Source organism: Podarcis erhardii (genome assembly GCF_964252035.2).
Source record: "Podarcis erhardii genome assembly, chromosome: 1".
Taxonomy (NCBI): Eukaryota; Metazoa; Chordata; class Lepidosauria; order Squamata; family Lacertidae; genus Podarcis; species Podarcis erhardii.
The window spans coordinates 22,050,994-22,078,887 of record NC_138497.1 but is presented as its reverse complement, the minus strand read 5'-3'; the positions used below and the strand labels follow the sequence as shown (position 1 = coordinate 22,078,887).

The window sequence follows — 27,894 nt, the reverse complement described above, 5'->3', positions numbered from 1 at the left end:
TCCCAGGCTGTTCCAGCATGCAAGGAGAATTATATTTCATGCCATTGTATTTTGACTTACCATTGCATCATATAAAAAAATATTTTGCCAGCATAGGGGTGGACATGTGTTTTGAGGAGGAAGAGACTGAGGAACAAGTGTAGGAGGCTTATGCATATCATTGTCATTCTGGCTTCTGATATCAACTTCAATAAGCTTACCATGACACTTAACTACCTAGTGCCCACACTGACTACGTGTAACCTCATGTACTCACTTCAGTGAAGGAAGCAACTCCTCCTGCTCATTGGTTTGTGCATGTATGCAGCTATACGCACTCCAGTGAAGGGATTAGGAATGTTTACTCATGCCAGAGCTCTGTATCAAATGCACATAGAACTCCAGATCAGCCTACAATGCCTCATAAGTTCATGGTGGGAGGAAAAACAGCAGCACATCACATTTGAAAATACAGTTTCCTCTGCAGCAATTATTATGGTTTAGACTGGCTCAGATTTCTTCAGTCTAAACTAATTTAGGCCCTTCTTCCATGTGCACCACCTAACACTGAAATTCCTTATTTAGGTGATTAATAATAATAATAGTTTTAAAAATAGTCACAGCAGGTACTTTTACTCATATTTAATGCAGGCAATAAAACCTAAAAATATAACACTTTTATCAATACTGCACACACCCATCCCTCCCGACCAAACCCCACAGTTTAAAAAAGCTATAGTAACAAAACTAAAGGCTTCAAAAGTGCATTATGACACAATCATTGCACACATGCCTATGGAAATAATACATCAATCAGGTCACAGAATGCTAGAATGTTCGGGGGCGGGGGCCTAGGCTATTCCTTGAATGTTAAATATATATGCTGACTAGGATTTTTTGACCATCCGTTAATGCATTCTATATCCTGGAATTGCAGGACTTGTTATATAAAGTAGTAAATATTCTACCTTTCAAATTTACAACCATTTCTATACATCTCCATTGAATTTTATAAAAGGCAGTTGAGTTTGTACAAATTTGGTATAACTAGTGAAATGTGTGTGGTGAAAATTCAGTTCCCCAGATCCAGGAATTCACTGGTGCAGCAGAAAGACAACTGGGCCTGTATTTCCCTAGCACAGCTTGCTGCATGAGGATTTAAGTGAGGTAACTTGTGCCGATTTGCATTCATTAACCCAGTGTTCAAACAGTCTTGTCCTCATCCAGTAGCCTTTTTCAAATCCAGTCCAGCTAACCTGTGCATGAAAACCTTTCTGTAAATGGCTTTCTGTTGCTAGATTGGGGCAGGGGGGGAGGGAGTTGGAGAGGTAGCATGCATGCACTATGTGCAAATAAATGTAAACCAACCATGAAGAAAAGATGGCGAAAAGAATCAAGTGAAACTACAATTGTCAGGGGAGCTTTTAAGCAGACTATTCCCTACCTCCCACCCCAATTTATGCACATAGCTAGCGACACCTTTATCTCCTGAGGTTTGTGCTAACTTTTTGCACTATGGATCCAATCGGCTCAACTAGGGTTGTTCCTAGTATATGTGCATGTGAACGGGGAAGTCGGCTCTCCAGGCTACGCATTCATGTATGATGGGAGAAAAACCCGGGAGGGTATTGTCTCTGCTTCTTTTTCTTCAATATCTTGGATAAAAGAGTTTCTTTTTTAAAAAAATAAGGAGCTGACCACACTCCTATATGTTATAAACAGTGGACTGTTAGTTCAAGAATTAGTACTGTTGTTCCATTCACAACCAGTTAGAACATTTCAAGCTATAAACAAAACTGAAGCCTTGTTACTATACTGTACATGGGAATTGTATATATATATATATATATATATATATATATATATTTTACTAAGTAGTCAAACCTGGGCTATGTGTTCCTTATTACACCCTACCCGTGCTTTCAAATGTGAAAATCTGAGACCATTCTCTCTGCAAAAAGTGTCATGCATTCTATTTTGGGCATTTCCACCAAGCTCTTTTGAGATGCATGTAATGATGTGCTTGGTTCTGCTGTGGTGCCTCAGCTTCAGAGTCACTAGGGTTGTCACTCTTCTCAAACAATAACTAACGGCTGTAACCTTCAACTACAACAAGTGGAGGACAAATTGTATTTACCTGAAAGATCTATTTCACTGTTATGCGTTGGTAAAGAAATGGTTGGTAAAGGAAGGGTTAAAACCATGACACTTCTTCATGAAAGGGTTCAACATGAAGAGAATGCCAATGGAAGATAATCACAGGCGTCAGTGAAAGTGGGTGTACAATTTGCCTCACAATGGCCTATTTAGCTCATTTATGCATCTCAGCCAAGTCATGGTTCCTCTTTGAAGGAATTGTTCTAAGGTTTAACAGCAAACTTGGTTACTGCTTCATGCATACAAGCCATAAGTCAATCAGTGTTAAAAATACTCTGCTTGGATTGTTGCTTAGGCATCATCCAGCTAAGCATCTGAGTTCCCAAATCACAACCCAAGTTATGCCAGAGTATTTGATCTGAAGCTGATTCAATGTTCTTCTGAAGCCCTGCAAATAACTGCCAGTGCTTTCCAGCAACAATACATGGATCATTTTCTTCTTTCCAAAGCAATGCAAGTGCTGAATCAGCTCTTTCCTTCATTACTGCTTTAACAGAAGGGTTAAATACCATTGGCTTCAGTGACATAAGAATTGAAGGCTGATGTAGTATAATAAAACAGAATTCCACCTCGTTCCTTTGCCTATTTAATATAATACACATAATTATTGTGGGTTAAATCCTTCAGCTCACACACTTTGTTAAGTCTTTGTTTAATTTTAGTTGGGATCACAAGTTTTTTACTAGATTCAGTATTTACTAAATGACTAACGTGGGAACAAAAATATTGTCAAAGACTTTGATCACTAAGGAAAAAAGTCAGCTATATATCCAGAAAGGCCAACTAAACTAGACGAAAATGTAAGGTGGTATCAAATGAGACAGAAATAGCAGCCAGAAGGTTTGAGCAATCCTGCAAACTAAACTAAACTGCAGCTTAACCAATTAATTGAAATGTAACTATTACTGGGGAATTTTAGATCTTTGCATTAGAGTGAGATGCTTTTTTGAGTATAGGACCATTCCAGAAATACATTTGCTGTCCTTGTGAGCAATCCTGATTGCTTCTGGTGTACAACCAGTTATGCAGACAAATACAATGTGTAAACTGGCAGATGATGAATATAGTTGACAATAATTCATGTGATTGCCACAGGTGCAAAAACAAAATAAAATGCCACTACATTTATTAAAACTGTGTGGGATCATCTGGTTTATACATTACATTTGTCTGTGTGAGAGCATACTTAGAGATTGCTTGTGTCTTGTGAACTCTTCCATATTCTCCTTACATGTGATACTGAGGTGTTTAGAACTTTTAATGTTTCTCTCTACAAAATAGCATAGCACTTTCTTGCCATGTGCTACCAGTGTCTTTTATCCCAACTTCTTCACTTATTTTCTATACTCTAAATACTGTTGGATTTGCCTTTTCTGCAATTCTGATTTTCAGATATCCTTTTTCCTTCTTACATAGCAAAGCCGGCCTTTTCTTCCATTATCTCAGTCTGTCTCCATCTTGTGGCTGTCACTCTAGGAAATGATTGACTGCCAAGTTCACCTTAGGTCAGCGAGTATAATCATATTGTAAATAGCGCATCAGTCTCCCTGGAACAGGCAAAGTGTCAATAAGAGAAATACGGCTCTTCCCAATCAGACTTCGAATTTTGATCCGGCAGAGGTGAGCAAGTGGCCTTGGTGGCTCTGGAAAAGAGAATATATGGTAGGGTAAGTGAGTGAGCAAGCAAAAATACAATTTTATGCTGCTTTGGGGGGACTGAAATAGTCACCAGAGAACGTTATGAATTTTTTTTACAGAAGCGAATGTCTTCACTAATTAGTTTTTGAAGTTTCCAAACTTAAACCCTTCAGTAAAAAAATCCCAGGATGGTTTGCATAGCTTAGTCTCAGGCTCTCACTTCTCCTTGCCTCTTCTGGTGAAGGAGGAGTTTGAAAACTTTAGCTTCTATTTTAGATTACTCAGAATTATTTTAACTAACCTGCTTTGTATTTAATGTCAGCCCAGTCTTCATAACTGTCAATGTGCTCCTTGAGCCTGGAACAAAGTTGCACATTGCCCACATAATCGAGAAGAACATCGATAATAGGCCCAGCCCAACGACTCATCTCTGGAGTTGATACCATTTCACAAAACTGGGGGCAAAAATGAGATATACAAAATTGATTATTGTAGGAGAAAAGCAACATTCACCACGGCCCACCCTTTCCCCAAATCCAAAGTAGCCCGCTAGCAGGCAACCTGCAAAAGAGGTGGTGGAAGGTCATGAACTTTGCTGGGAGAGCTCAGATTTACAACAGATTCACCTGGTTGCCTTACAATCAAGATGCGGGAAAGCAGGTCTACATGTCATACAGAAGGATATTGCAGAATCCTTCACCCTATCATTTAAAGTTAGAGGTGGGGAGCATGCATTCTGAATGCTTGCATTTAGCATAAAGCTACAGGGCCTACAGGCAGAGGGCCTTCTCGGTAGTGGCACCCCCCTGTGGAATGCCCTCCCATCAGATGTCAAGGAGATAAACAACTATCTGACTTTTAGAAGACATCTGAAGGCAACCCTGTTCGGGGAAGTTTTTAATGTTTGATGTTTTGTCGCTTTTTTATATATTCTATTGGGAGCCACCCAGAGTGGCTGGGGGAACCCAGGCAGATGAGTGGGGCATAAATAAACAAATTATAGTTATTATTACCCATTCCTGCATGTAGCAAGCAAGTATACCGGGGAGAAATATTTAACTTGGCCCACTCTCTGATGTGTTTGTTTACATCATGATGAGAGCTTTCAAAACTATGACCACATATATCCTGAAGTGGCAAAATCTAGAATTCTACTACCTCAATTTGTGTGCTGTGCAGATCAACTCTAAAATCTGGCCCTTCGGGGGAAGAAAACAAGAACAAATCGCGCTTCTGCTGCTAACAGCTCTTATTTCACTCTCTGTAAAAATAGTTTAAATGCCCTCTAGTGGCGTTCAGATAAATTACTTCTCAAGGTTACATCCTATATATATATATATATATATATATATATATATATATACAGTGGTACCTCGGGTTAAGAACTTACAGTGGTACCTCAGGTTTAGAGCTTAATTCGTTCTGGAGGTCTGTTCTTAACCTGAAACTGTTCTTAACCTGAGGAACCACTTTAGCTAATGGGGCCTCCTGCTGCCGCTGCGCTGCTGCTGCACGATTTCTATTCTCATCCTGAAGCAAAGTTCTTAACCCGAAGCACTATTTCTGGGTTAGCGGAGTCTGTAACCTGAAGCGTATGTAACCTGAGGTACCACTGTACCGCCCTTCATCCAGACATCACCGGGTGGGTTACAACATAAAAGCACAAAATGCACAAGATGGACAGATGTTGCATTCATTAAACAGAATTTCTTATTCAATAGGAAATATTGGTGGCTGACTCGAGAAATATATATAAGAGCTATCTAATATGAGCCCATAAGAAGTTTCAAAAACATCTGACATGCAGTAGTTTGGGAGTTTTATCAAGTATCATTAACCCTTCTATGTTGCCTTTTTTCCATAGGATTATGCTGTTCAGCTAATTACTCAGCTAGCTCTCTGCTGTATTGTTACCCAGACTGGTAATGGTTCTCTCGAATTTCAGAATGAGGCATTTCCCAGACCAACTTTACATACTTCAAACCAGCCTTCCCCATTCTACTGCCCTCCATATGTTTTGGACTACAATTCCCATCATCCCTAACCATTACCCATGCAGGCTGGCGCTAATGGGAACTATAGTCCCAAACATCCAGAGGGCACTGGATTGAAAAAGGCTGCTTTAGAATGAAAAAGCTGGTGACTGGACCTGAAGCCTTTCCTAAGGAAAGGCCATAACCACAGCTCCTCCAAATGTCACAGAAAATATGAGCTAGTAAGGGTAGACTCACCTGTACAATGCTCTGCTCTTTATTCACCTGAGGATCATGATACCTGTCTCTCTTAGCTTCAATGGGAGGATGTGGGCCACACCCATACTGACATTTAAAGCAAGAGATGGCATCACAGCCTAGATCCATCAGAAATTTCAGCAGAGAAAGATACTTCATCGAGAACATGATGGTAGCAGGGAAGGTCGTTGGATGGGAAGCGACGTAGGCATCAATATTGGCTCCATAGTCAATAAGCAGCTTTATCATCTTTAAGCAGCCATGGCGGATGGAGATGAGCAGGGGGTTGATGAGGTCGACGTTGGGATTGGCCCCAGCCTCAAGCAGCAGCTGAGCAGCTTCAACGTTGTTGTTAAAAACGGAGAAGTAGAGGACAGTGGTGCGCCTGTCCTCGTAGAGCCGCGAGCGCTCAGGAGAGAGAGTGAAGTTCACGTCAAAGCCAGCCTCAACCAGCTCTTCCAAGACATCATCGCGGTTGCATTCAGCTGCCAAATGCAGAGGGCTGATGCCACTGCGTTTGGTCCTAGTGCGGCTGGTGACCGGGAGCAGCATTTTCACAATCCTAGCAGAAACGAATCAAGGGCCAGACGTGAGCTTAAGCTTGCTTTTCCAGCAAAGTTATTGCTTCTATAGCAGTATCTGGCTGTCCTGTTACGATAGGCGCTGCAGGCATATATAACAGCAGTGAAATCATCTTCCCTCAGATTGCTTAAGATTTATTAAGGCAAGGGGAGAGAGAGGGGGCCACAGCACCTGAGGAATGATCTTGAATGCTAAGGCTGGGTATGGGTGGTGTTTTTCCTTAGCCTTGAATACAAGGCTAAAATACATACGGATAAAAGCAACCAAAAGCCCAAAACTGTACAATGAAACATTCTTATCATGCTCATCCAACACCACAACCGGAAGGACAAGTCTTTCCTGTGCCACTGAAAGATTAGCACCACAGCAGAGGCCAACTTAACTACCAAAGGCTTGGGTAATGACCGCTCCCCACTTAAAAAACGGGGGGCGCCCTTTGCGTGGACGCGCGCAGCCCTGGATCTGGAGTGGCCCCATCAACATAGGCTTTGCCTTCCCTCAGGTGGGATACCTGGAGGTCCCCGCCTACTCCAGTAAGTTGTCCAATCCCACCTGGGGGAAGTGTTGCCAGGGAAACCAGGCCAGGTAGGGGGAGGGATTACCTGCCCACACAATAGAGGGTGGATCTTAATTGGTAATCCTCACTTGGCTCCAGAGCTTCTCCCACCCTACCCACCCTCAGTTAATGTCTTCTTTTGCAGGTTAACTTTTCTTCATAGGTTTTGCAGGTTAACCTGTCTCCACAGGTATGCGGGCGCTGCTACGATAAGGTCGCTGTTAAAGGGCCGGAAAGGAATTTCCCTGCATTGGCAGGTTTCGCCTTTCCCGTAGCAAAACGTCACAACTTTGGCGGTATCAGGCCTTGGGCGGAATCCTTTAGTCCATCTTCCTCTTTGCGGCGGTGATACCAGGGTTCCCCGTTAAAGGGGTTTTTGAAGGGAGGCTTTGGCCATACACCGAAAGGTTGTCATTGCTCTCCCCTGCGGCGGCGTAACGGGGGCGGCTATCTCTGCTTGAACATATGTTCTCCAGAGCCGGCCCATCCCCCCCCCCCACTGGATAACCCTGATGCTCCCTAGGTCCCCGGCTGGGGACTAGGGAGGGAGAATGCCCAATGCCTGAGCCAAGGTCTACCCACATTTGAAATTTAATAAAGTTGTGGCCAATTTAATCCCATAGCACGTTGTCTAGAGTCGTTATTCCACATGACGGGGGGGACCACTCGGGATCTGGGGACTCCGCCTGTCCACGCAAATAAGCAATGACAGCCTGGTCCTTTAAAGATCAACAGTGGAGGTCTACACGAGGTGCATTTCCAAGAGGAGATCGCTGCACAAATCAGGGCTACCACCGAAAAGGCCTGTTCTTGTGTAGCCAAACTCCATACCAACCTGGGATAACTTTATTGAATAAAACTAAGCTGTTCCATCCCAGCTTGCAACTCCCCTTTCTTCCATTTTCAGTCCTTAGATCCTGTGCTTTTCTTAAAGGGGCACTCTTTCTAAATGAGAGCTATAAACTATATTGATATAGGCTGCCGTAGTGAATGGTTTCCCCCTGATATTTCTCCTTACATTGCATGAGCATCGTCATTGGTTTTTATGGGGTGAGGCATGTAATTTCACAATGTGGACTGAAACAGGTAAGCACCCAGTGCTCAAGAGTGGGATGGGCAGACAGGCAGCATGACTGGTTCTATCAGAAACATTATTGAGCAAATCCATTTGAGACAGGCCTATGGCATGAAGAAGTTCAACATGTACAGTTAAAGTAGGGGAAAGGTCTAGGCAACAGCTGGAACAGGAACACTAGTGGAAAAGTCTTCGGAACAACAGCTACCAGCCTGCCTTGCATTATCCATGCTCTCGAGACATTATGCCCTCATCAGAAGAAAATAATCAAAGCCACAGGAGGAAATTCATGTGCAGATCATTTCTCAAAGCAGAAAGGCTGACCTCACCCAGCAGTGATGCTCCCTGGAAGGCGGGAAGCCTGGGTGCTGTTTAGCTGGCAAACATCCACCACTAACAAATGCTTTGTAATAGCCATAATAGCTGAAAAGTCACACACAGTGCCGAAATGAGAGTTTGCCAAGCACTAGCATTAGTCATCCTGGATTCTACTGGGATTTATTAACATTTAAGGGTTGAGATTATTCTGCTGCTCAAGCAAGCTTGTTAGAGCTGAGTTAAAGAGGAATTGAAGGCTTTTTTTTTCCAGTTAGGGACCGATACCTTGTTGGACATAAAGAAGCATAACCTTTATGGGTATTAAAGAACCTAGTCAAATGCATCTCTGAAACAGAGGAAGCCATGTTCTTCTGGATGTAAATCTAAACTAAATTATGGCAGGCAACTAGATGGGGTAGGATGGAAGGGTCAACTTCAAAGAACCTTCAGATTACCACCAATACGTATCCACCTGGTTTGTGAAGAAAGGTGCTTGTAAGGGGAGGTTGTTTTACTTAGTTGCTCCTTGTGCTGTTGTGGTGCAATTTTTTAAAGGAATGATCTAGTTCAGGGATGGGGAACCTGTGGCTCTCCAGATGTTGTTGGACTCCATCTCCCATTTACCTTCGCCAGCATGGCCAGTGGTTAGAGATGATGGGAACTGAGGTCCAGCAACATCTGGACTTCATCCCTTGATCTGAAAGGAAATTCATGCAACTCTAAGAATAACAAGAGTATTACACCAACAAAGTCTAAGGAGAATCATTCCAGCATGACTGTCACTGCTATGTAAAGAATATACATAAGTTGCTTCTCAGTTGCTGGATGTTGGAGAGACAGATGGTTCAGTACATATCTTAAAAGCCAACATTATGCAAAAGCTTCACCTACGGTATAGGTCAACCCCTTCCCCAAGACTTGCAGTGGATAATTATGAAATTAGAAAGCTAATCTATAGCCCTGAATAATGCCAAAACAAAATACAGTTTAAAAGGCATTTGTCAAGTAGACTATGCAAACACATCTTCCTCTGTAAACAGGCATGGCACTAGAAGTTGCAAACTTACATTCTCTTATTCAGGACTAATTCATACAGCTCTTCTCCCAAACTAGATTGCACTGTGCGTATGGTTCCTAAATCAGGGTTATCTGACTCATCCTTACAAACCATGGCTTGGCATGAATTTAGCAGTGGCAATTTGTGCTTGTGAGGAAGTGCTATTCAGGCAATCGATTCAGCACTGCACAACACCAGCACAGAGTGATCATGTGAAAAATCCCTTAGGAATTCCTAGTTATCATGACTGCCCGTCTGCTCCTTTTTAGTGTGATCCTGCTGTCGGATTTGCTTTTTAATATTCTTCTCTCCCAGCTACATTGATAGGTTCATCACACTGTTCATCAGGTCCCACTCTTCTGAGTCTCATACTGCTAATAAAGAACGTAATAAATACTATATCTATTAATACTATATCTAGAAAGGAATAAATTCCAACCACTTCACAGCTACAAATATTCATGATTGTATGAGTTAAAGAATATGTGCCTAAGGTCATGGATTTGACAAGATACAGTTTCACATTAGCCTTCCAAACAGGGTGAGAGCATTAAGTACAATAAACAAACGTCAAGCAACAAGAGTTAAAAAAAAAATAGAAACGATCCCCTTGGCTTTTTTCATATTATGGAGGCTTCGTGTCCTGGCAGTGAGTCTGAATGCAGAATTCCTGCAGAATTATGTATTAAATCCACATGCTTACAAAGAGAGGTCACTGTGAAGAGTGTTGTTATTCAGAATACCAAAGGGATTAAAATGACTGGCCATGCGGGGGCAAAGTTTGCCACTTGGATAAATATTTTGTCCAAGCAGCTAAAGATGGGAAGCTCTTTAATACTTTCACCTCGAAACCTTTTAACAAGTGCTTGATCCTTAACTATTCAAAAACATTGGGTCTTCAACCTAATTGTGATCTCATGTATCAATGCAGTTTTACATTGACAGAGCTTTGCAAAGTAAAATAATCTACTTTTATTTTGGGCAGAGCGGAGTCCAATAACTTACTTGCAGCGATTATGTTTGGTTATTACATTTCAACCAGCATCTCAACCACACATCAACCTGTGTGATTTTAGCAAGTGAAGTCTATGGATCTATTTATTTTGGATCATACATGACAGATAGCCACCCAACCTCTAGTTAAGACTTTCCATGGCAGCTTAGAAATATTTCAAACAAACAAACAAATAAAATAATAACCCCTCCAATAACAGAGGATAAACTTTGCATTAGATGTGAGATTACTGGAAAGAAGATGATGGCAGAGAAAATGCCTTCTTAGAAGGCAACATGTCCCCAGTGCAAACTGGGACTATTCTAAACAGAACAACTTGTTTTGGATCTTGTCTGTAGTACATTCATTGCTACCCCAATCCCCATAGTAACTGTGGATTCATATACACAAACTTATATGGTGTTTTTTTTTTTTTTAAAGAACCCCTGTTAACCTTTATGCAGAAATGCTCAAATCTGTCAACAACCCTCAGGAATAAAGTAACTTACTCATAATAGCCTCTTTTGGAGGCCACATGAATAGGCAAGAGGCCATTCTTGTTGGTTTTGTTAGCATCAGCTCCTTGGGACAAGAGAAACTCCACAATCTCCTCATGTCCATTTTTACAAGCTTCAAAAAGGGCAGATGCTTTGTCACTCGCCTGGGTATTGATGTCAGCACCTGCAAATGAAAGAAATATAAAGCAAGGCTCACTTTCAGAACATCTGGAAATCAACAGCATACGTCTCTATGCAGTGCCAGATTTATGTATAAGCTAAACAAGCTATAGCTTAGGGCCCCACTCTCTTGGGGCCCCAAAAAAATTTAAAGGAAAAAACACCTGGATGTACATTTCCAAAATATAAAATAAAAAAAAATTGTATCTCACTATTAATATACTTCTTCTTAATTGTATTTCAGTTCAACAATTACTTTGATAAAATACATATTTTGTTAGATACCTATTAGGTCAATAAATTACCATATAGCCTATATTCAACAAAAAAACCAGTGACAATTTGTTGTTGACAAATGACAGCTGGACATATAAATATACCTTCAGTAGCTTAGGGCCCCATCAAACCTAAATCTGGCCCTGTCTCTATGCCTGAAATTTAGGTAACAAAAGAGGGCCTTAAGATGTGTATATGCCAATGAAGTGGCACAAACCACATAAGTGCTGGGTTTTCAACACACACAGGATTCTTGTATTCAGGCATCATGCTTATCGCAATGAAGGTTGCAATGACATGCCCTTGCCATGACATGCCCTTTGGAGGAGGGGGCCCTGACACAATGAATTTAGCAGCCATTATGATCAGGGCTTCATATCTTCATCAGAAGTAGGTTTGTATTGGTGTGCATTCTAAAACAAACTAGCAATTAGAGAAAAGAGTCTTGCTCATTTCCCCTTACGTACTTATAAAAATGAATGGGAATTCAAACAAATGAGATCTGAATGAGGTGGGGGGGCGGGGCGGGGGACATTTGGTTCGTATTAGCTTCAGTTGTTTCTATTGGGATGAAAAGTGGAAACTGTCTGGGACAGCCTGTCCAGGTCAGAGAAAGATTACAGGGAGAAAAAGCAGTGAAAAATATACAGTGGTTTTTATAAAATCATGAGTTTTTGTACTATTTCTCTGAAATTTGTCAGGTCAGATCCTTTTAGCTACATCTCCTATCCGAAGCAATGGGCAGCTTAAAGGATGTGTGCCCTTTTAAATTAAGCATCAACCCCTTTCCCCACCTGTCTGAAATGTGGCAAGGGTGATGCTTTGAATGAATAGTAGAATTCCTGAAGAGGATATGTTATTTGGATGAAAAGCACCAGTGTCTTTCTGGCAACAAAAGACTGACTAGGTTTTGCCTTGAAATCAATTGTGGAATCATGAATGGAAATAATTCAGAGTAACCTGAATTAGTTATGAAAACAAATGAAAAGCAAATGAATGAATAGCAGAACAAATGGAACTTCTGAGAACAAAATACAGTGGAGTAATTAAAAGTTTAAAAACTTGCACACCTTCTACAAATTACTGGATCTATACCTTCACACTCAGTGTAAAATGAGACTGGATGTACCCACTGCTTCCCTTTGCTACACAATTTCCCTCTCTGTTATGTGTATTAGATGAATACACATAAAACGAATAAGCCATTCTATAATGTCTATTCAGACATATGTGTCTCTGACTTCAGTAGGGCTTACTCCTTGGGCTACCATAAGTCAGGAATTTCCTGGACATATCTGGGAAGTGTTGATTCTTTGGTGAATTTCAAAAAGAAAAATAGCTCCAAAACTTTGGCCGAAAAAAAAGAGAAAAGCTCAACAACTGTTGTGTCTGGATTTTCACTTTTTAGAAATATGGCAACTGTACTTACTCCTAGGTAAGTGTTTGCGGAATTTCAACCTTAGTCCCGTACTAGGAAATTATATTGTGCCAGAATTCTATTTGCTTGATTACAAAAAATATCCACACTTAGTTTGGGAGTAAGCTCCCCTGAACAGGGTGAGCTTTGCTTCCAAACAGACATGTGTAGAAATTGGTTGCACAAGTGTCTGCCGAAGAAAAACTTGCTCCTTTGTGGCAAAGTCTTTCCATTGCATTTGAAGCTTTAATGTACTTACAACTGTAACTAGCAACACAACTGCAAAGCCCACCATGGGGATACAACTAAATGAGGGAGAGAAACGGAATCTTTATTTTATGACAAGCACTGTGCATTGTACAGATGCAATAAAGTTATTATAGGGGTTCTCAGAGGGGCTTTAAAAGCTTGGAATAGTAGTGCAGTTTTATTGTATATTCTTGTTCTGATTATTATTTTTTGTTCATAATTGACCATGGGAAATGAAAACCAAGCTCAGACACTCTTCAATTTTCCCTTGACCTTTCAGATACTGAACTTGCGATTCGTCAATGACAACGTTCAGTCCCATATGCTCCAACTGCCCCTCTTTACCAGGGACAACCCCCTCATTGTTGTCCCTGTCTCTGGTAAAACACTGTTTTTATTCTGTCCCTCTTTTTTTGCCTCTTGGAGAAATGCTAAGTCTCTGTAAGATACATCTGAGAGGAGGACAAGTAGGACCTGAAACAAAAGTTGGCCATGCATTTTCATATACGTAGAGTCCTCCTGTTCAGGGTCCCTGCCAGCCAGCAAGCCATGGATAAATACTGTACTATACTATACTATACTATACTATACTATACTATACTATACTATACTATACTATACTATACTATAAGCTCTAAGGAGCTTAAGTAAAGCACCACACAGAGAGTTTTTCATTTTTCTTTGCCAACAGACACTAAACATTCCATGGTTAATGAGTATAATAAATCCCAATTTGTTGTTTTATCCCTTTAAGGCTTAAAATAAATTCCTGTACTTCTGTATCCTCGGGGGTTGGACTAGAATTTGGAGATCAAGGTTCAATCACCTCAGAATCTCCCACTTGAAATCTGGAAAAGGTTCTGCCTTCTTTGTACTATAGTTTATGAAAGTGTGGGAAACCAATGCACAATAAGCTACCTCCGACAAGAACTTGTAGAAATTAGAATTTCTGTCTTCCTTTGCAAGACTGCCGTATAGGATGAATAAAAAGCAAATCCAAAATTATGAACTGGCCACTGAAAAACCCAACACACAAAATCAATAGATGGTTTTGCATATCTCAGCCGCTGCACGTGAAATGCTCCTGCTTCTACAATACTGCTTACCGCACTTGGCAAGGTATCGCAAGGCTTCTAAGTGGCCACTCTCAGCTGCCACGAAAAAGGAAGTGAGCCCGTAGGAATTTGTGCTTTCGACCTTGGCACCTCCTTTGACCAAAAGATCTATTATTTCCAAGTCATTCCGAGCCACAGCTTCGTGGAGGGCAGTCCACCCCCGATTGCAGCGATGGTTCGCGTCAGCATTGTACTCCAATAGCACCTGTACAGCTTCGGCATTTCTGTGTTCACAGGCTGTGGTGACAAAAAAGAAAAGAAAGTTTAGGTTTCCGTATCTGAGCCTCGAAAACAAGTTTCATTTCAGACAATTTCACCAAGACGTTGCTCATTGTCCAAGAAAGGCCTCGTTTTATCCCACATACATTTTCTCCTGCATTTTTAAAATGAATTCATAGATTTCTGTTTGCTTTTTGGGGTACAAGAGGATTGTTTTCCAAATGTTTTCCCCCACAAACATGCAAAATAAACATTCAAGATTGTTGCATTGCTTCAGATACTCACACAAAAACAAGTCCTTATTTATCTGTTTATAAAAAAAAAATATGTACACACCACTTTCAGCCCCTCCCAAAGTGATGAACTTGCAACTCTGATGAATATCCATATATCAAGGATATAAAATGACTCCCTCTCCCATTGATTTCATTATCTCAAATCTCTGTTGTATAGAGTTTCCCTATCTTCTTTCCTGCTCTGAAAATGGCAGCAGCCTACTAACCACATGGCAGGGATGGTATATTTAGCCTCTTCCTCATCACAAGGCAATTTCAGGGAAGGGTACAATTAAAACACAGAAAGGATAAAGCAAATTACAATAATAAAAAAGATTAACAAAGCAGCAACCAGTAGAATAGCAACCATAACAAACCCAGACAAGGCACAAATACCTTGCAAAAGTCTGAGCAAACAAATAGAGAGGCTACATTAAGCAATATGTTTGAACACTGAGTATGTGAGTTTATGTCTAAAGTCAATGGTGAGAACAAACACCATTATATTTACTGCTGGATAAGTGTTTAATGGTGCTTGTATTTGTAAAAATAAAAATAAAAAATGTTGAAAAAAAAGAGAATAGCTCATATAACTGGATCAAGTTAATCAGTTTTGTTGACTTAATTGAGCTAAATAATTTTAATTGAATTTTGAATAAATGTACAATTAATTGTTACTGTTTAGAATTTTGTTGTGTTATTATCTTCCTTAGTGTGTCGTGCAAACCACTATTCAGAATAATAATAGTTTATAATATTATTATAATTTATTATTGTTATTGTAATATTACTACTACTAACTAATGCTTTTTATAAGGTTGGGGACACTAGGGATGAGTTTATGCCACCAAGTGGGAAGAGACCCAAAAATGTTTGGGAACCACTGAACAACTTAGACTTTGGGCCTGATCCAGCAGGACTCCTTTTATCTTCTTATTTCAAGAGCAGCTTGAAATAAGAGCATTGCCACCCTGGCCAGATATGCCCACCAGGACCCACTAACAGAGGAGAAGAATCCCTAGGGGACACTTTGCCCAGTGCCTTCTCAAACCTGGAACCAGCCCTGATTTCTGAACTACCGCGGGCTGGGGTCGCAGTGGCGGGCAGTGGCCCAGGTTTTTTATGGAGCCATCACATGCCTGTGGACACTGCAACAGCATGAAGTCATATGACGTCACGACGTTGTGCACGGCGTGCTGGGCACCCACAGTTGGGGGTCCAAGTTGGTGCCCCTGGCACACACTGTTTCCAACTAGAAAAGTCGTCTACTCGTGGGCACTCAAGACCTATGAGAATCAAGCAGCTTACCTTTATAAAGTGGGGTCTCCCTCGCTTTGTTTGCAATATCAGGTTCTGCTCCAGCCTGCAGCAATAAACGCACACACTCAAGATTCCCTCTATTTGTTGCTAAGTAGAGTGCCGTTTCCTCCTGAAGCGTACGCTGATCAAGTAACCCAGGATAAGCTATGGAGAAAGCGTTGATCCATATTTAGTGAGGCGTGTAATGCACACGAATAATTCTCACATCAGACACTGTGCTCAATAGTGTCAAACTTTTATGTGATAGCTAACCACCCACATACAACTTGCAAGTCTCACTCTTTCATCAGGGTTAAAAAAATTTCTTGCTCCAATTGTGCTAGAAGACATTTTCAGAGTAAGTTTAGGAAGTCTGATCGCCTGAGTTCACCACCCTCTCCTGCCATTTTTATCGGTGACGTTTTTGGTACATTTAAGTGAGATCACAGTGTTCCCATTAAAAGCCACCACAAGAGCTTATTGCCATGCAAAATGGGGCGGGGCAGGAAGTGTTTAGAGGACATGCAGAAAGAAACCTTCAGCACTTGCCAAGAGAACTCTCCATAAAACAGCTACCAGGATGTTTAATTTGGGTAACATGCGCTTTCGCTTGCTATGCATGATCCACTGGGATGGAGATGAGGGGCAGAAGATATGGTGAAAATGCTATTTATGATAAATACATTAGCCTTTAACCTTTTTTGGGGGGGTGTATAATCATGAAATTCCCTGAATGTACAAAAATAGGCTGAATAAGCAAGCTTGCATCTTTCAGGGAGTGATTTGACTCAACGGGTTAATCTATACCCTGTGATGGTTTTGTGGTCTGATCTGATCAGTTCTTTTTTTCCTGATACTTGCATTTATACAGCAGCTTCAAGCAGCGCTCTTGTCCATAGTAAGCAGCCTCGTGGAGGGGCAACCATCCATCTTTGTTAGGCTGTGCAAGGTTTTCCCCCGACTGCATCATTTTAAGAAGTGCGTTTTCATCTCCTCTCTGGATTGCTGACACCACAGGATCCAACACTCTTTTAAAACAAAGTTGAAAACTTGTCACTTTTTGCAGGATTGCTTCTGACATTTGCAATGGCATGGCGGCACTATCCATGCCCTGGCTGTGAAACCATCCACTATGGTGGTTGAACTTATGGGGCTGTTCCCCCACCCCCTTGAAGTCACTCGTATTTTATGTGGCTGAATAAACTACACAGAGGCCCAAACAAACTCTCCCACCCACCTGCAAGCCAGCAAACACAGAGGGCTATATATTCCAAAAGCAACTGAGAACAGATCCCTGTGTCCCTATTTTCATGCTCTTTAGTGCATTGGCTCTCCCATTTTGCACACTGAAGGCACGCATGGCAACACAGCTAAAAATAATCGCAGTCAGCTTTGTTTACTATTTTGACATGGGAACTGGTTGATCTAACTAAATTGCTAGACAAGGATCCTGTTTCCGCTGAGTCAGTCACTCCAGTGCAACGGAGAGAGTCCTAAAAGATGGGGTTAGAAAGGGACGCTTTCAAGATCAGCAGGCCTCCGGGGTGGGTGGAAGAGGTGGGAGGGAGAAGGGAAGGCAGGGAGAGGGAATGGGAAAAGTCAGTCCCTTTTCCCTCGGCCAGTTATGCAAACTCCTTAGAAGACGTAAAATGATGCTACAATTGTCACCGCACGCCTCCCCCCCCCCAACCCCTTCTAGCTGTCTAGTCAAGCCAAGCACACGACAACAAATGTAGCCTAATAATGAAAAAAAGTACAGGAAAGAAGGTAAGGAGGACTTACTCCGGTTGGGGTGTTTTGAACAGGCTGCCATCGTACCTCCGTCTGACCCCTGAACTGGCCGCTTGATTCTGTGCTGATCGCCTGGAGTGATGACGGCACGAATGAAATAATGAAAAATACTCCGAATAAGAAAAGCAGGTCATGTCTCGGGTTGCTTAGCGGTGGGCCTGGGGGCTGAGAAAGCCACTGAAGGAGACAGTATCCAGTGGACCTGCAGCCCCCTCTGGGTCTTTAAACAAAGGCAGGCTTGTTCTGGCTCAGCTGCTCTCTCGGTTCTGGATTATTTTTGGCCTTCAGAGGAAGTGTCAGGGGATTCAAATGACCATATAAGACAACAGGGGAGATGAATCCCTCCATCACCACACAACAGGCAGAGAAAGGGTTTGAGGGCCTTCTTCGCTTCAGGGAGAAGGATGGCTGGATAGTTTTTGTTGTGAAACAGCTGTGGGAATGAAAGCTTTGCAAGAAACTTTCAGATGAAGACCAAGAAGAGATCGCTGGGGTTGCCAGGTCCAAACAAGATGGCCTGCTATATCTTTCAGAATTGCAGAATTACATTGAAGACAGAATTTCACCAGATGCGTAAGTGTGTGAAGTGAGCTTCATGGCTGAGTGGGGATTTGAACCCTAGACTCCACTCTAACCACTACCCCACACCAGCTGTGACCATTGTACCACACTGTGGCAGATTTCCTATCACAGATCTACAGTGAAGGGAGAGGTTGCGCTTGGTGGAGCTCTGTTTTAAAAGCCTTTTAAAAAAGTGGTTTTCCTTTCCAATCATATAAAAGGCAGGACATAATCAACAGAGGAACAGGAATATTAAAATATAACTTGATAAAATATGAAACACAGTGGGAGGCACTAGTTAGCCTTTTCCTAGGTCATTAGATAAAAACATCAGACAAGAGAAAAGATGAAAGAGAGTTTGTGCCCTCCTCCAAAAACTTGTAATACATGATCTTAATACGGTCTGATGAAGTCTTTCCTTTAAGAAGGAGGGGTAAATGCATATTGCTTTGAATTTATTAGATCTTAGCATGACATTGATCTCTATCAGCATAATATATAATGAATATATCAAGCACTTCCTAAGCCATATGCAACTCAAGAATGGACTTGCATTGAACTTTGCAAATCTGGAAAACAGAGTACCCCCCACAACTGCTCAAATGACTTTGCTACACTTTCCTGGGTCATGCTGCTCCTAATTTTGCAACTGCCAAGTTAGCTAATTTTAAAATAATCGTGTTTACTGTGGTCAGTGGGGATTTCCCCGAAGGGTGATTTCATACATCTATGCAATTGCTACTATGAGCCAGTCATCTGACCCAGTTTGTAAACTAACACGGTGAAGTAACACATAAACATAAAGTATTGCACAAGAAAAACTAAAGTGCCCTATTTATTCTGATGATCACTAGGATGGCTCAAGTCAGCAAGATATATGTTTTGTTTAAAAAAAAGTTCCAGAGTTGGGTCAAATATACTTTTTGGCAGTGGAAACAGACATATGTAACAGTTTTAAGCAGCACTGACATAAGGATGTTCAGACACACATGGAAAAAACTATTCTCAAATGTGACATTTTCTGTTAGATCTCACCCAACGTTTAATTGAGAGCACAGGACTAGGTCCAAATGTTAGTTTCACTAATTTCATCTTAACCAATAGCTGCTGTTGTATGCTCATTGCATACATGTAAGTTCTAGTTGCACTTTCGTTTTACTCTGTAATGCTAAGATGAATAAGTTCTATTGTCTGAAGGGTCATATTGCATACAGTGGTACCTCAGGTTACATACGCTTCAGTTTACATATGCTTCATGTTACAGACGCCGCTAACCCAGAAATAGTGCTTCAGGTTAAGAACTTTGCTTCAGGATGAGAACAGAAATCGTGCTCCAGCGGTGCGGCAGCAGCAGAAGGCCCCATGAGCTAAAGTGGTGCTTCAGGTTAAGAACAGCTTCAGGTTAAATACGGACCTCCGGAACGAATTAAGTACTTAACCTGAGGTACCACTGTACTTCTAAGCTCCAACGGAACCATCTCAGGCTGCAATTTGTCTATTCCATTCTGAAGGAAAAGCAGCTGTGGAGAGCTTCAATCTGGATCATGCTTGAAAGTGTGATCCAGACAGCAGGTTCATGCACTGCTTTTCCTTGAAAATAAAGTGGCACTCTAAAGGCACACTTTTTTTAAAAAAAAAATGTGTTTAATGTAATGTGGTTTAGTCCTGTGTCAAATATTTTTTTTACCAGAAGATTCAAATAGCAATTTGAGGGCTTGGCAGATAATCAGTATTTCGCTCAGCTCTAAAACCTGACATTTAAAACACCACCAACACATTTCTGCCCTTCTCTTCCTCCAAGGATTTCAGACAAATATAAGACGTATCCTGCTGCATCAGGAAAATGCTCCATCTAGTCTAGCATCCTATTTTCAACGACCCACCAGGTGCCTGTAGAAAACCCTCAAGTAGGAGATGAGCAGAAGAACCCTCTCCCCTCCTGTGGTTTCCAGCAACTGATATTCAGAAGCATCATTGCTTCCAACCATGGAGGCAGAATATAACCATTGTGGTTCGTAGCCATTAATAGCATTATCCTCCATAAATTTATCTAATGCTCTTTCAAGGCCATCTAAGTTGGTGGCCATCACTTCTTCTTGCAGGAGCAAATTCCAGAGTTTAACTAGGTACCGGGTGAAATATTTTCTTTTGCCTGTTCTGAATTTTCCAGTATGCAGCTTCACTGGATATATCCCTGAGTCCTCGTGTTTTGCAAGAGAGAGAAAAGCTGTTTCCCTGCCAACTTTCTCCAGATGCATCATTGTATAAACTTCCATGGTGTCCCCTGTTACTCCCCTTTCCTCATAGGGGGCTTGCTCCACCCCTTGATAATTTTGGTTCTCATTTTCTGGAACTTTCCCAACTATAGAATGTGCTATCTGGGGATATTGTGAGGTGTCTTTCTGGACTATCTCCAGCCCAGTTACTAGTCAGGGCAGGGCTTGCGTAGCCTCAGAGCGGCAACCGTATCAGGCAACAGAGCCAGAGTTAACATCTAACCTACCTATAACAGAGTAATCACAGAAGCACTAACACAAATGTTTAGGACTGGGGTGCAGGACATGCAGTGAATTTACAGTAGGAAGAGGTGGGGTGTTTTGTGTTTGCTTTCTTTCCTTGCTTCTTTACCTTTGCCAAGGGTAAAGGTAGAAATTCTGGCAGTAAGGGTCGTTGTGGGTCGGCGTGGTTGTCTTCTGTGTAGCTGTTTGCTCTGCAGGGTCTTCCGTCAGGCTTTGCTGGATGGCCAACTCAATGAGCTCATCTTCACTCATACTGCTATAGAGGCTGTAGTCCTCATGTCCTAGAGCTCCCGTCTGCGAATTCCTGGCCACCGTGACTTGTGTCGCCATCTTCCCTGTTAAGTCGGAAAGAGACGGCTCCAAACACCTGGAATGCACAGAAATGAGACTTAGGCTGTGTCATGATGGGGGCGGCAAACAGGCCATGTGGACCTGATATTCCTATGCGCATGACTGACAGGAGATTGATCGCACACTGTCTCTCTCTCTCCCCCCCCCCACAGTCGTGGTTGTCCATTGAAGCTCCACCACTTGACATCCACACCAGTGGGTGGAGCTTCACAAAATGTTTCTGAGCTGCATGATGCTGTTGCTTTGTCCCACCCTTCTGCCACTCCTCCCTTTCCTTTAAAAAAAACCTAATTAATTAATTAATTAATTAATTTTACGGTTTTCCTTTTTGTACATTTCAATAATTTTATAATCATTTTTACATTTCAAAAGTTGACTTCCTTCCCCCCTCTTTCTGCAGTTCCTTAAATTTATTTTTAGTATTTTCTGCATATCCAAATTAACTTAATTTACTCATTTATTCATCTACTTTAAATATAAACTTATGAAACTGCAGGTTATTACAATAAACCTGCCAATGTTCTTATCTGTTTACAATTTATTTGTAAATATTCAATAAACCATTTCCATTCTTTTATTAAAAGTTTGATATCTTGATTTTGTTATTTTTCCGGTGTGTTTTGCCATTTCTGCATATTCCACAAGTTTTTGTATCCATTCTTCTTTTGCTGGGACATCTTTCCATTTTGGGGCAAGTAACATTCTTGCCACTGTAGTCTCATACATGAATAAATTTCTATATAGTTTGGGTAGTACTGTCCCTATAATTCCCTCTCATTTTCCATTCCGGGCACCCATGCAGGTACAATAGGTTTGCAAGAGCATAAGAGCAAAGGTTATAAAAATTGTCCACAAGGGAGGAAATGGAGGGTTGTGCTGGCTGCTTTCCTTCAACGTAACCCCACTTTCCACACACACACGGAAGTCTGTTCATATATAAATTGGGGTTGGAGAGGTGACGCCTTATAGAATCACATTGTAGAGTTGGAAGGGACCCTATGGGTCATCTAGCTCAACCCCCTGCAATGCAGAAATATGCAGCTGTCCCATGTGGTGATCGAACCTGCAACCTTGGCGTTATGAGTACCACACTCTGACCAACTGAGCTTTAATAAAGCAGCCTTTCAAGGAGCAACTCTCCTTTGTCTTCACTCACAAAGCTTTGCCGTTTCGCGCAAATTTCTTTCTGCCCTCACTTCTAGGAGCAAAATAAAACTGAGGGTGAGGTAGGACTTTTTTTTATCACAGAAAGCTGATTATTCCCAGTAGTTGGTGTTAAGTTTCAGGCCACTACATTCTTTTGTGCAAAACCAAAAAGAGACTCTTGCTAGAGTTGTCACGTACCAGCTCTCCCCTCCTACCTCCCAGGTCCTCCTTTCCTGAGTTGTGTCACCCTTTAAAAATACTCCATTAGAGATCAGGTTGCAACTTGACATTTGCCAAGTATTTCATATGACACATAAAGGAAAATAAACAGCTCACAGGAGGTCACTGTGTGAGGAGGAGCATTGCAGGGAAGAACATTTCCTTCAGGAGGGCACTGCGTGAATCACAGTGGGTGTTTGTGACAGTACTAAGACAATTGTCTGAATATGCTGGAAGAGGGTTCAAAGTCCTGTACATACATACACACACACAATGGCAGCCATTTTGTTTTCTAAGCTTCTGAGGTCAATATACTGACTGTTCACAATGAGGTAAAGCTGAACTCACGCTGAATTTTTAAGTCAACTCCCGTTGCCTGAGGTGCTGTCCAAATTTCACCCTCTCTGCTCTTAGCATATAAGCCAGGCTTCCTCAACCTCGCCCCTCCAGATGTTTTTGGCCTACAACTCCCATGATCCCTAGCTAGCAGGATCAGTGGTCAGGGATGATGGGAATTGTAGTCTCAAAACATCTGGAGGGCCGAAGTTGAGGAAGCCTGATATAAGTCAGCTAACCAGTTTGATACAAACTGGCACACAGACAGAAAGAAGCGATTGCTAGGAATAGTTCCACCATGGAGCTGCCAGATCCCAGGAGGATCTTACCTTCCACCTGACGGCCATTTCACACATTACCCCGAGGGAAACCTGAGTATACCCAAGAGAGAGCTGCCGCCGTCATGGTTCCCCTGTGGAGTGTATGCGTATGGCACATGCGTCTGCCACATTAGACACGGCATTTTCATCTAAAGATGTACTGTAGCGTGTAAGGCAACCCCAAGGCAGACATTGGTGTAACAACTTCAGGGAAGTTTGCCAGAGCTGCATTTTCACACTTGCATTTGCCTATCTTTGAACACGTATCTAGACTTCCCCAATCCCATGTCTTGCTGTGGTACAGCAGAGAGAGGAATCAGTCAAATTATTGGGATTCGGTTCCTCAACGCAGCAACCTGCCTCATGGCCACATGCTAAGTGCAAAGCCTTACTGGTGCTTCTATCAGCTGTAGGGTTGCCATGTGTCCGGGATTTCCCAGAAATGTTTGGGGGGACAGCACCCCCATCCGGGAGGATTTTTGCATTTTGGATTAAATATCCGGGTTATGGGTTTTTATTTTTTTTATTATTATTATTTTAATGTTTTTGGTTTTTAAAATATTTTTTGTGGGGAACGCGCATGCTCAGAAGGCGCTGTGCCCCAGAACAGAAAACACATATCGGGTAGCCTGGAGCAGCCTGCCGGGGGTCGTGCTAGGTCTGGTGTTGTTCCCGGCTGCCACCAGGCCTTGCAGGGCTTTCCCAGGGCTACTCAGCCTCCCATCATGAGCAGGAGTAAGACAACAAAAGTAAGAGAGGGGAGGGAAGACGTGGGGAGCAGGTGGACGAGGAAGGGGTTAGCGGCAGGGAGTGGGTGAGCGAAGGAGATGTGAGATGGCAGGGTGCCCCAATAGCGGGGGGGGGGGGGGCAGTTTGATAGCCAGAATATGGCAACCCTAATCCGGTGATCTATATCAGATTCCCCCAACCTGGTGCCCTCAGGATGTTTTGGATGCTCCTCATACCTGACCATTGGCCAGGCTTGCTGGGGCTAATGGGGGTTGTAGTCCAAAACATCTAGAGGGCACCAGGTTGGGGAAGTCTGATCTAAATGTGATGACAAGAGCCCAACATTAACAAAACAAAAATACAGCTGTGTCATTCTGTGAAAAAGGAACCTGGGAACTGAAATGGAGAAGTCCTTCAGTGAGTGGTTTTCCCCCTAACTGAACTCAAGGAACCTGAGGACAAAGGAGTCAGGGCCAGACTCTTGACCTTTCTTGATCTGCAGAAGGGCTAAGGGTATCCTGCCCATTAAATCGGATTTCAAATCGGCTTTTAACTAGGTTATTGGCAGAATCCCTCTTTTTAGCGTTAACCCACATCAGAGAGGTCTCCTGGTAGCTACTGGTGACTACAGCCCTTTTTGATATTCTCCAGGCCACATGCTCAATTACATGGGAAGAGAGGCTGGATTATAGCTACTAGCCATGCTCTTTATCAGCATGTGGCTGCTGATCCTTCCTATGTAAAATGGTACCTCGGGTTAAGTACTTAATTCGTTCCAGAGGTCCGTTCTTAACCTGAAACTGTTCTTAACCTGAAGCACCACTTTAGCTAATGGGGCCTCCTGCTGCTGCCGCACTGCCAGAGCACGATTTCTGTTCTCATCCTGAAGCAAAGTTCTTAACCCGAGGTAATATTTCTGAGTTAGTGGAGTCTGTAACCTGAAGCATATGTAACCTGAAGCGTATGTAACCCGAGGTACCACTGTACATCAAGTGGAATGTGAGAAGGGTCTCTCCACATGAGCAGCTGTAGACATGTAAGGCTCAGGAAACCTGGGTTCTGATTAGTAGTACAAAGCCTACATCAGCCTTCATCAACCTGGTGCTCTCTTGGACTGCAACTCACATCAGCTCCAGGCAGCATGGAGAATGGTCAAGGGTGATCAACAGTCCAGTAATCATCTTCGGATCATGGGTGCTCCAATGCATTGCATGGACACACACACACACAGAGAGAGAGAGAGAGAGAGCTACCACAACTAGAATGTCTTCTGTGTCCACATACCCTCCAATATGTAGCGTCTCAAAACCAGGACGCATGTCTTCCTGTCTGTACATGAGTCACTTGACCCATGAGTGATAATGGAGCCCCCAAGACACACTTTGGAGGGGGCGTGTTCTCATGGCATCCAAAAACATGTGTCTTGGGATGTCACACAAGATTGTGGCCCTGCAAAAAGTGCTTTTCAGGGTCAGATCTCGGTGCAAAATCTCACGAGAACACCATGCCCAAAATAGCCACCGTGCGCTCATGGGGGGGGGGATATGATGGCCTTTTCTTCTGGTATGCTTGCAGGGTATGTGTTCATTTCATCCAAAGGATTAAATGTGCAAATATATTTACAATAATGAAATGCACACACATTCCTTTCAGAGGCAGGGGGTGCAGATTGGCCACCTTTAAATTCTGCCTCCTTGCCCTGTTGTTGTTGTTGTTGTTTAAATGTTTTCCTTGGTTTAGCTCACCAGCTGCTTTTGTACAGTTGGAATCTTCTGGTTTGTTGACCACAATTGCCTGTTGCAAGATCTGTATATTTCCAGACACCCGAATCCTAAACATGTAAGATGGAACTTGCGGACCTTGAGACTTAATATTTTTAGATCAGCTACATAGGATGTAGGTCAGGCAAATATATTTTTGCCACAACGATTACTGCAGTCTGCTAAAGCACAGGGAACCAAGTTTCTAGATGATGAAACATTTCTGAGTAAATGGATCCCGCCAGTCCCCAGCTGTCTAGATACATCAAACTGTTTATGAAGTTGCCTTGGCACATCTTGGATGCCAACAACAACACTTCCATGCAATTGGCCCGCTCACCCACCCCCATATCTGTTATACTTTAGTCCTTACCATAAGTACCTGGATCTGGCCAGTCAGCCAACTAGCCCACCATCCTGTTCTAACAGTTGCCAACCACATGCTTATATGGGAACCCACCAGCAAGATGTGAGCAAAGAAGCACTCATTCCTCCTGCAGTTTCCAGCAACTGGTATTCAGGAGCATAATGCCTCCAACTGTGAAGAGCAAAGCCATGATCGCTAACAGCCATTGATAGTCTTTTCCTCCATGACTTTGTCTAATCCAAAATTGATAGCCATCACTGCCTCCTATGGAAGCAAGTTCCGTCATTTAACTATGTGCTGCAGAAATAAGTGTGTTTTTTTATCTCTCCTGAATCTCCCAACATTCAACATTCATACCACTTGGCATCCATCATCACAATTGTTGTATCTTGCCATAGCCATGGAAATAACAGAAACAATCTGGTTGAAAGAAACAGTAACTTAAGATGGCTTTAGCATTTCCCTGTAGGGTCTGTTGAAAGATCAGGCACTATAGACATCCAGATTCCTCTTCTAATATCAATCACCTCTGCATATAATATTTCAGAAGTAAAGACATCAAAACATTCCTTTTGAATGGATGCATATGCTATGGTAGAGGAGTGATAAATTACATATTTACATTTTAGTAGGATGCAAAGTAAATTCTGTTTAAAAAGTCCTTTGTCTTCCAAGATTTCGTATGTGTAAGTCATTTCCCATAGTTAATTTAATGCATTCCTACATTTGGAGAAAGGAACGGTTATGCACATTGTAAGCAAATTACAGGTTCTGCACCCAACCAATGCATTCAAAGCATGCATAACTGCATTACCTTATAGCTGCTGTGGCTAACAAAGTTTACCCCGAAGTGATTTTCCTTGGTGAACTCTTAATTCAGAAAATCCCCTTTCGGGTGCATCTCTCTCCCGTCTCTGTGTGTTGATAAACTGCAGAGCAGCTCTGAACTCTCTCCCTCTTTGAAGTGCGGAGTTTATTTCTGGATCACCCCATGATCGACGATTACAAGCCAAAATATAAGTTGCTCTGAATCTCAGATTTCCTGTGTGAAGTCTGTGGCAAAGTGACTTGTTCCCCTCTCAAGTTTTCTCCCTGCAGCATTATAATCTGTAGAACTTCGCTTTCTGCAACATCCCTTTCCGAAATGACATAAGCCTGACCTTTTTGTTACATCATTATTTATTTATTGCCCTGTACAAGTAAACCATATATGGCCATGTTGCTGAAAGTTGGAAAGGAGTTTAGAATGGCCATGCAATCTTCAAATGACTATGGCCGGACTGATATTTTTCAAGGGTTGTTTTTAGCACATGTAATCTCAGTTTTTTATCCCATACTTCCTCAGAAGAGTTCAGGGTTACACACACACGGTTACACACACATCACATACATACACACAGAGAGAGTTTTTAAACCCCCAAAACAACATTGCAAAGTAAGCCATTCTGGGAGACACTGGCTTGGTTTTGCAACTTGGTAAACCAAACTATGGCTTACCAGGATTGTGCAACCAGCATGCTGAGTCAAGTGATGGTTTGGTTTTGTGTGATGTACAAAGCCAGGCTTATCGGAGAGCTTCCTACTCACTAACTATGAACTATAGTAACCCCCCCCAAAAAAAACCCTTTACCACAAATCTGGGTTCAGACCACTCACTAAGCCATGGGAGCAAAAAACAAAC

At 42.2% G+C, this 27,894-nt stretch overlaps 1 protein-coding gene across 1 annotated transcript; it reads right to left on the bottom strand.

Annotated features, from left to right (window-relative positions):
• Nucleotides 1–1,844: 1,844 nt before the first annotated feature.
• Nucleotides 1,845–27,284, bottom strand: ASB2 (ankyrin repeat and SOCS box containing 2). Its single transcript, XM_081861390.1, has 10 exons — nucleotides 27,028–27,284; nucleotides 21,095–21,352; nucleotides 17,897–17,977; nucleotides 16,976–17,142; nucleotides 16,124–16,279; nucleotides 14,313–14,558; nucleotides 11,097–11,268; nucleotides 6,006–6,567; nucleotides 4,076–4,229; nucleotides 1,845–3,779 (listed from the first exon to the last, which is right to left on the bottom strand). The coding sequence occupies exons 2-10, from the start codon at nucleotides 21,313–21,315 to the stop codon at nucleotides 3,643–3,645; spliced, it is 1,896 nt and encodes a 631-aa protein (XP_081717516.1). The 5' UTR covers nucleotides 21,316–21,352; nucleotides 27,028–27,284; the 3' UTR covers nucleotides 1,845–3,642.
• Nucleotides 27,285–27,894: the final 610 nt, after the last annotated feature.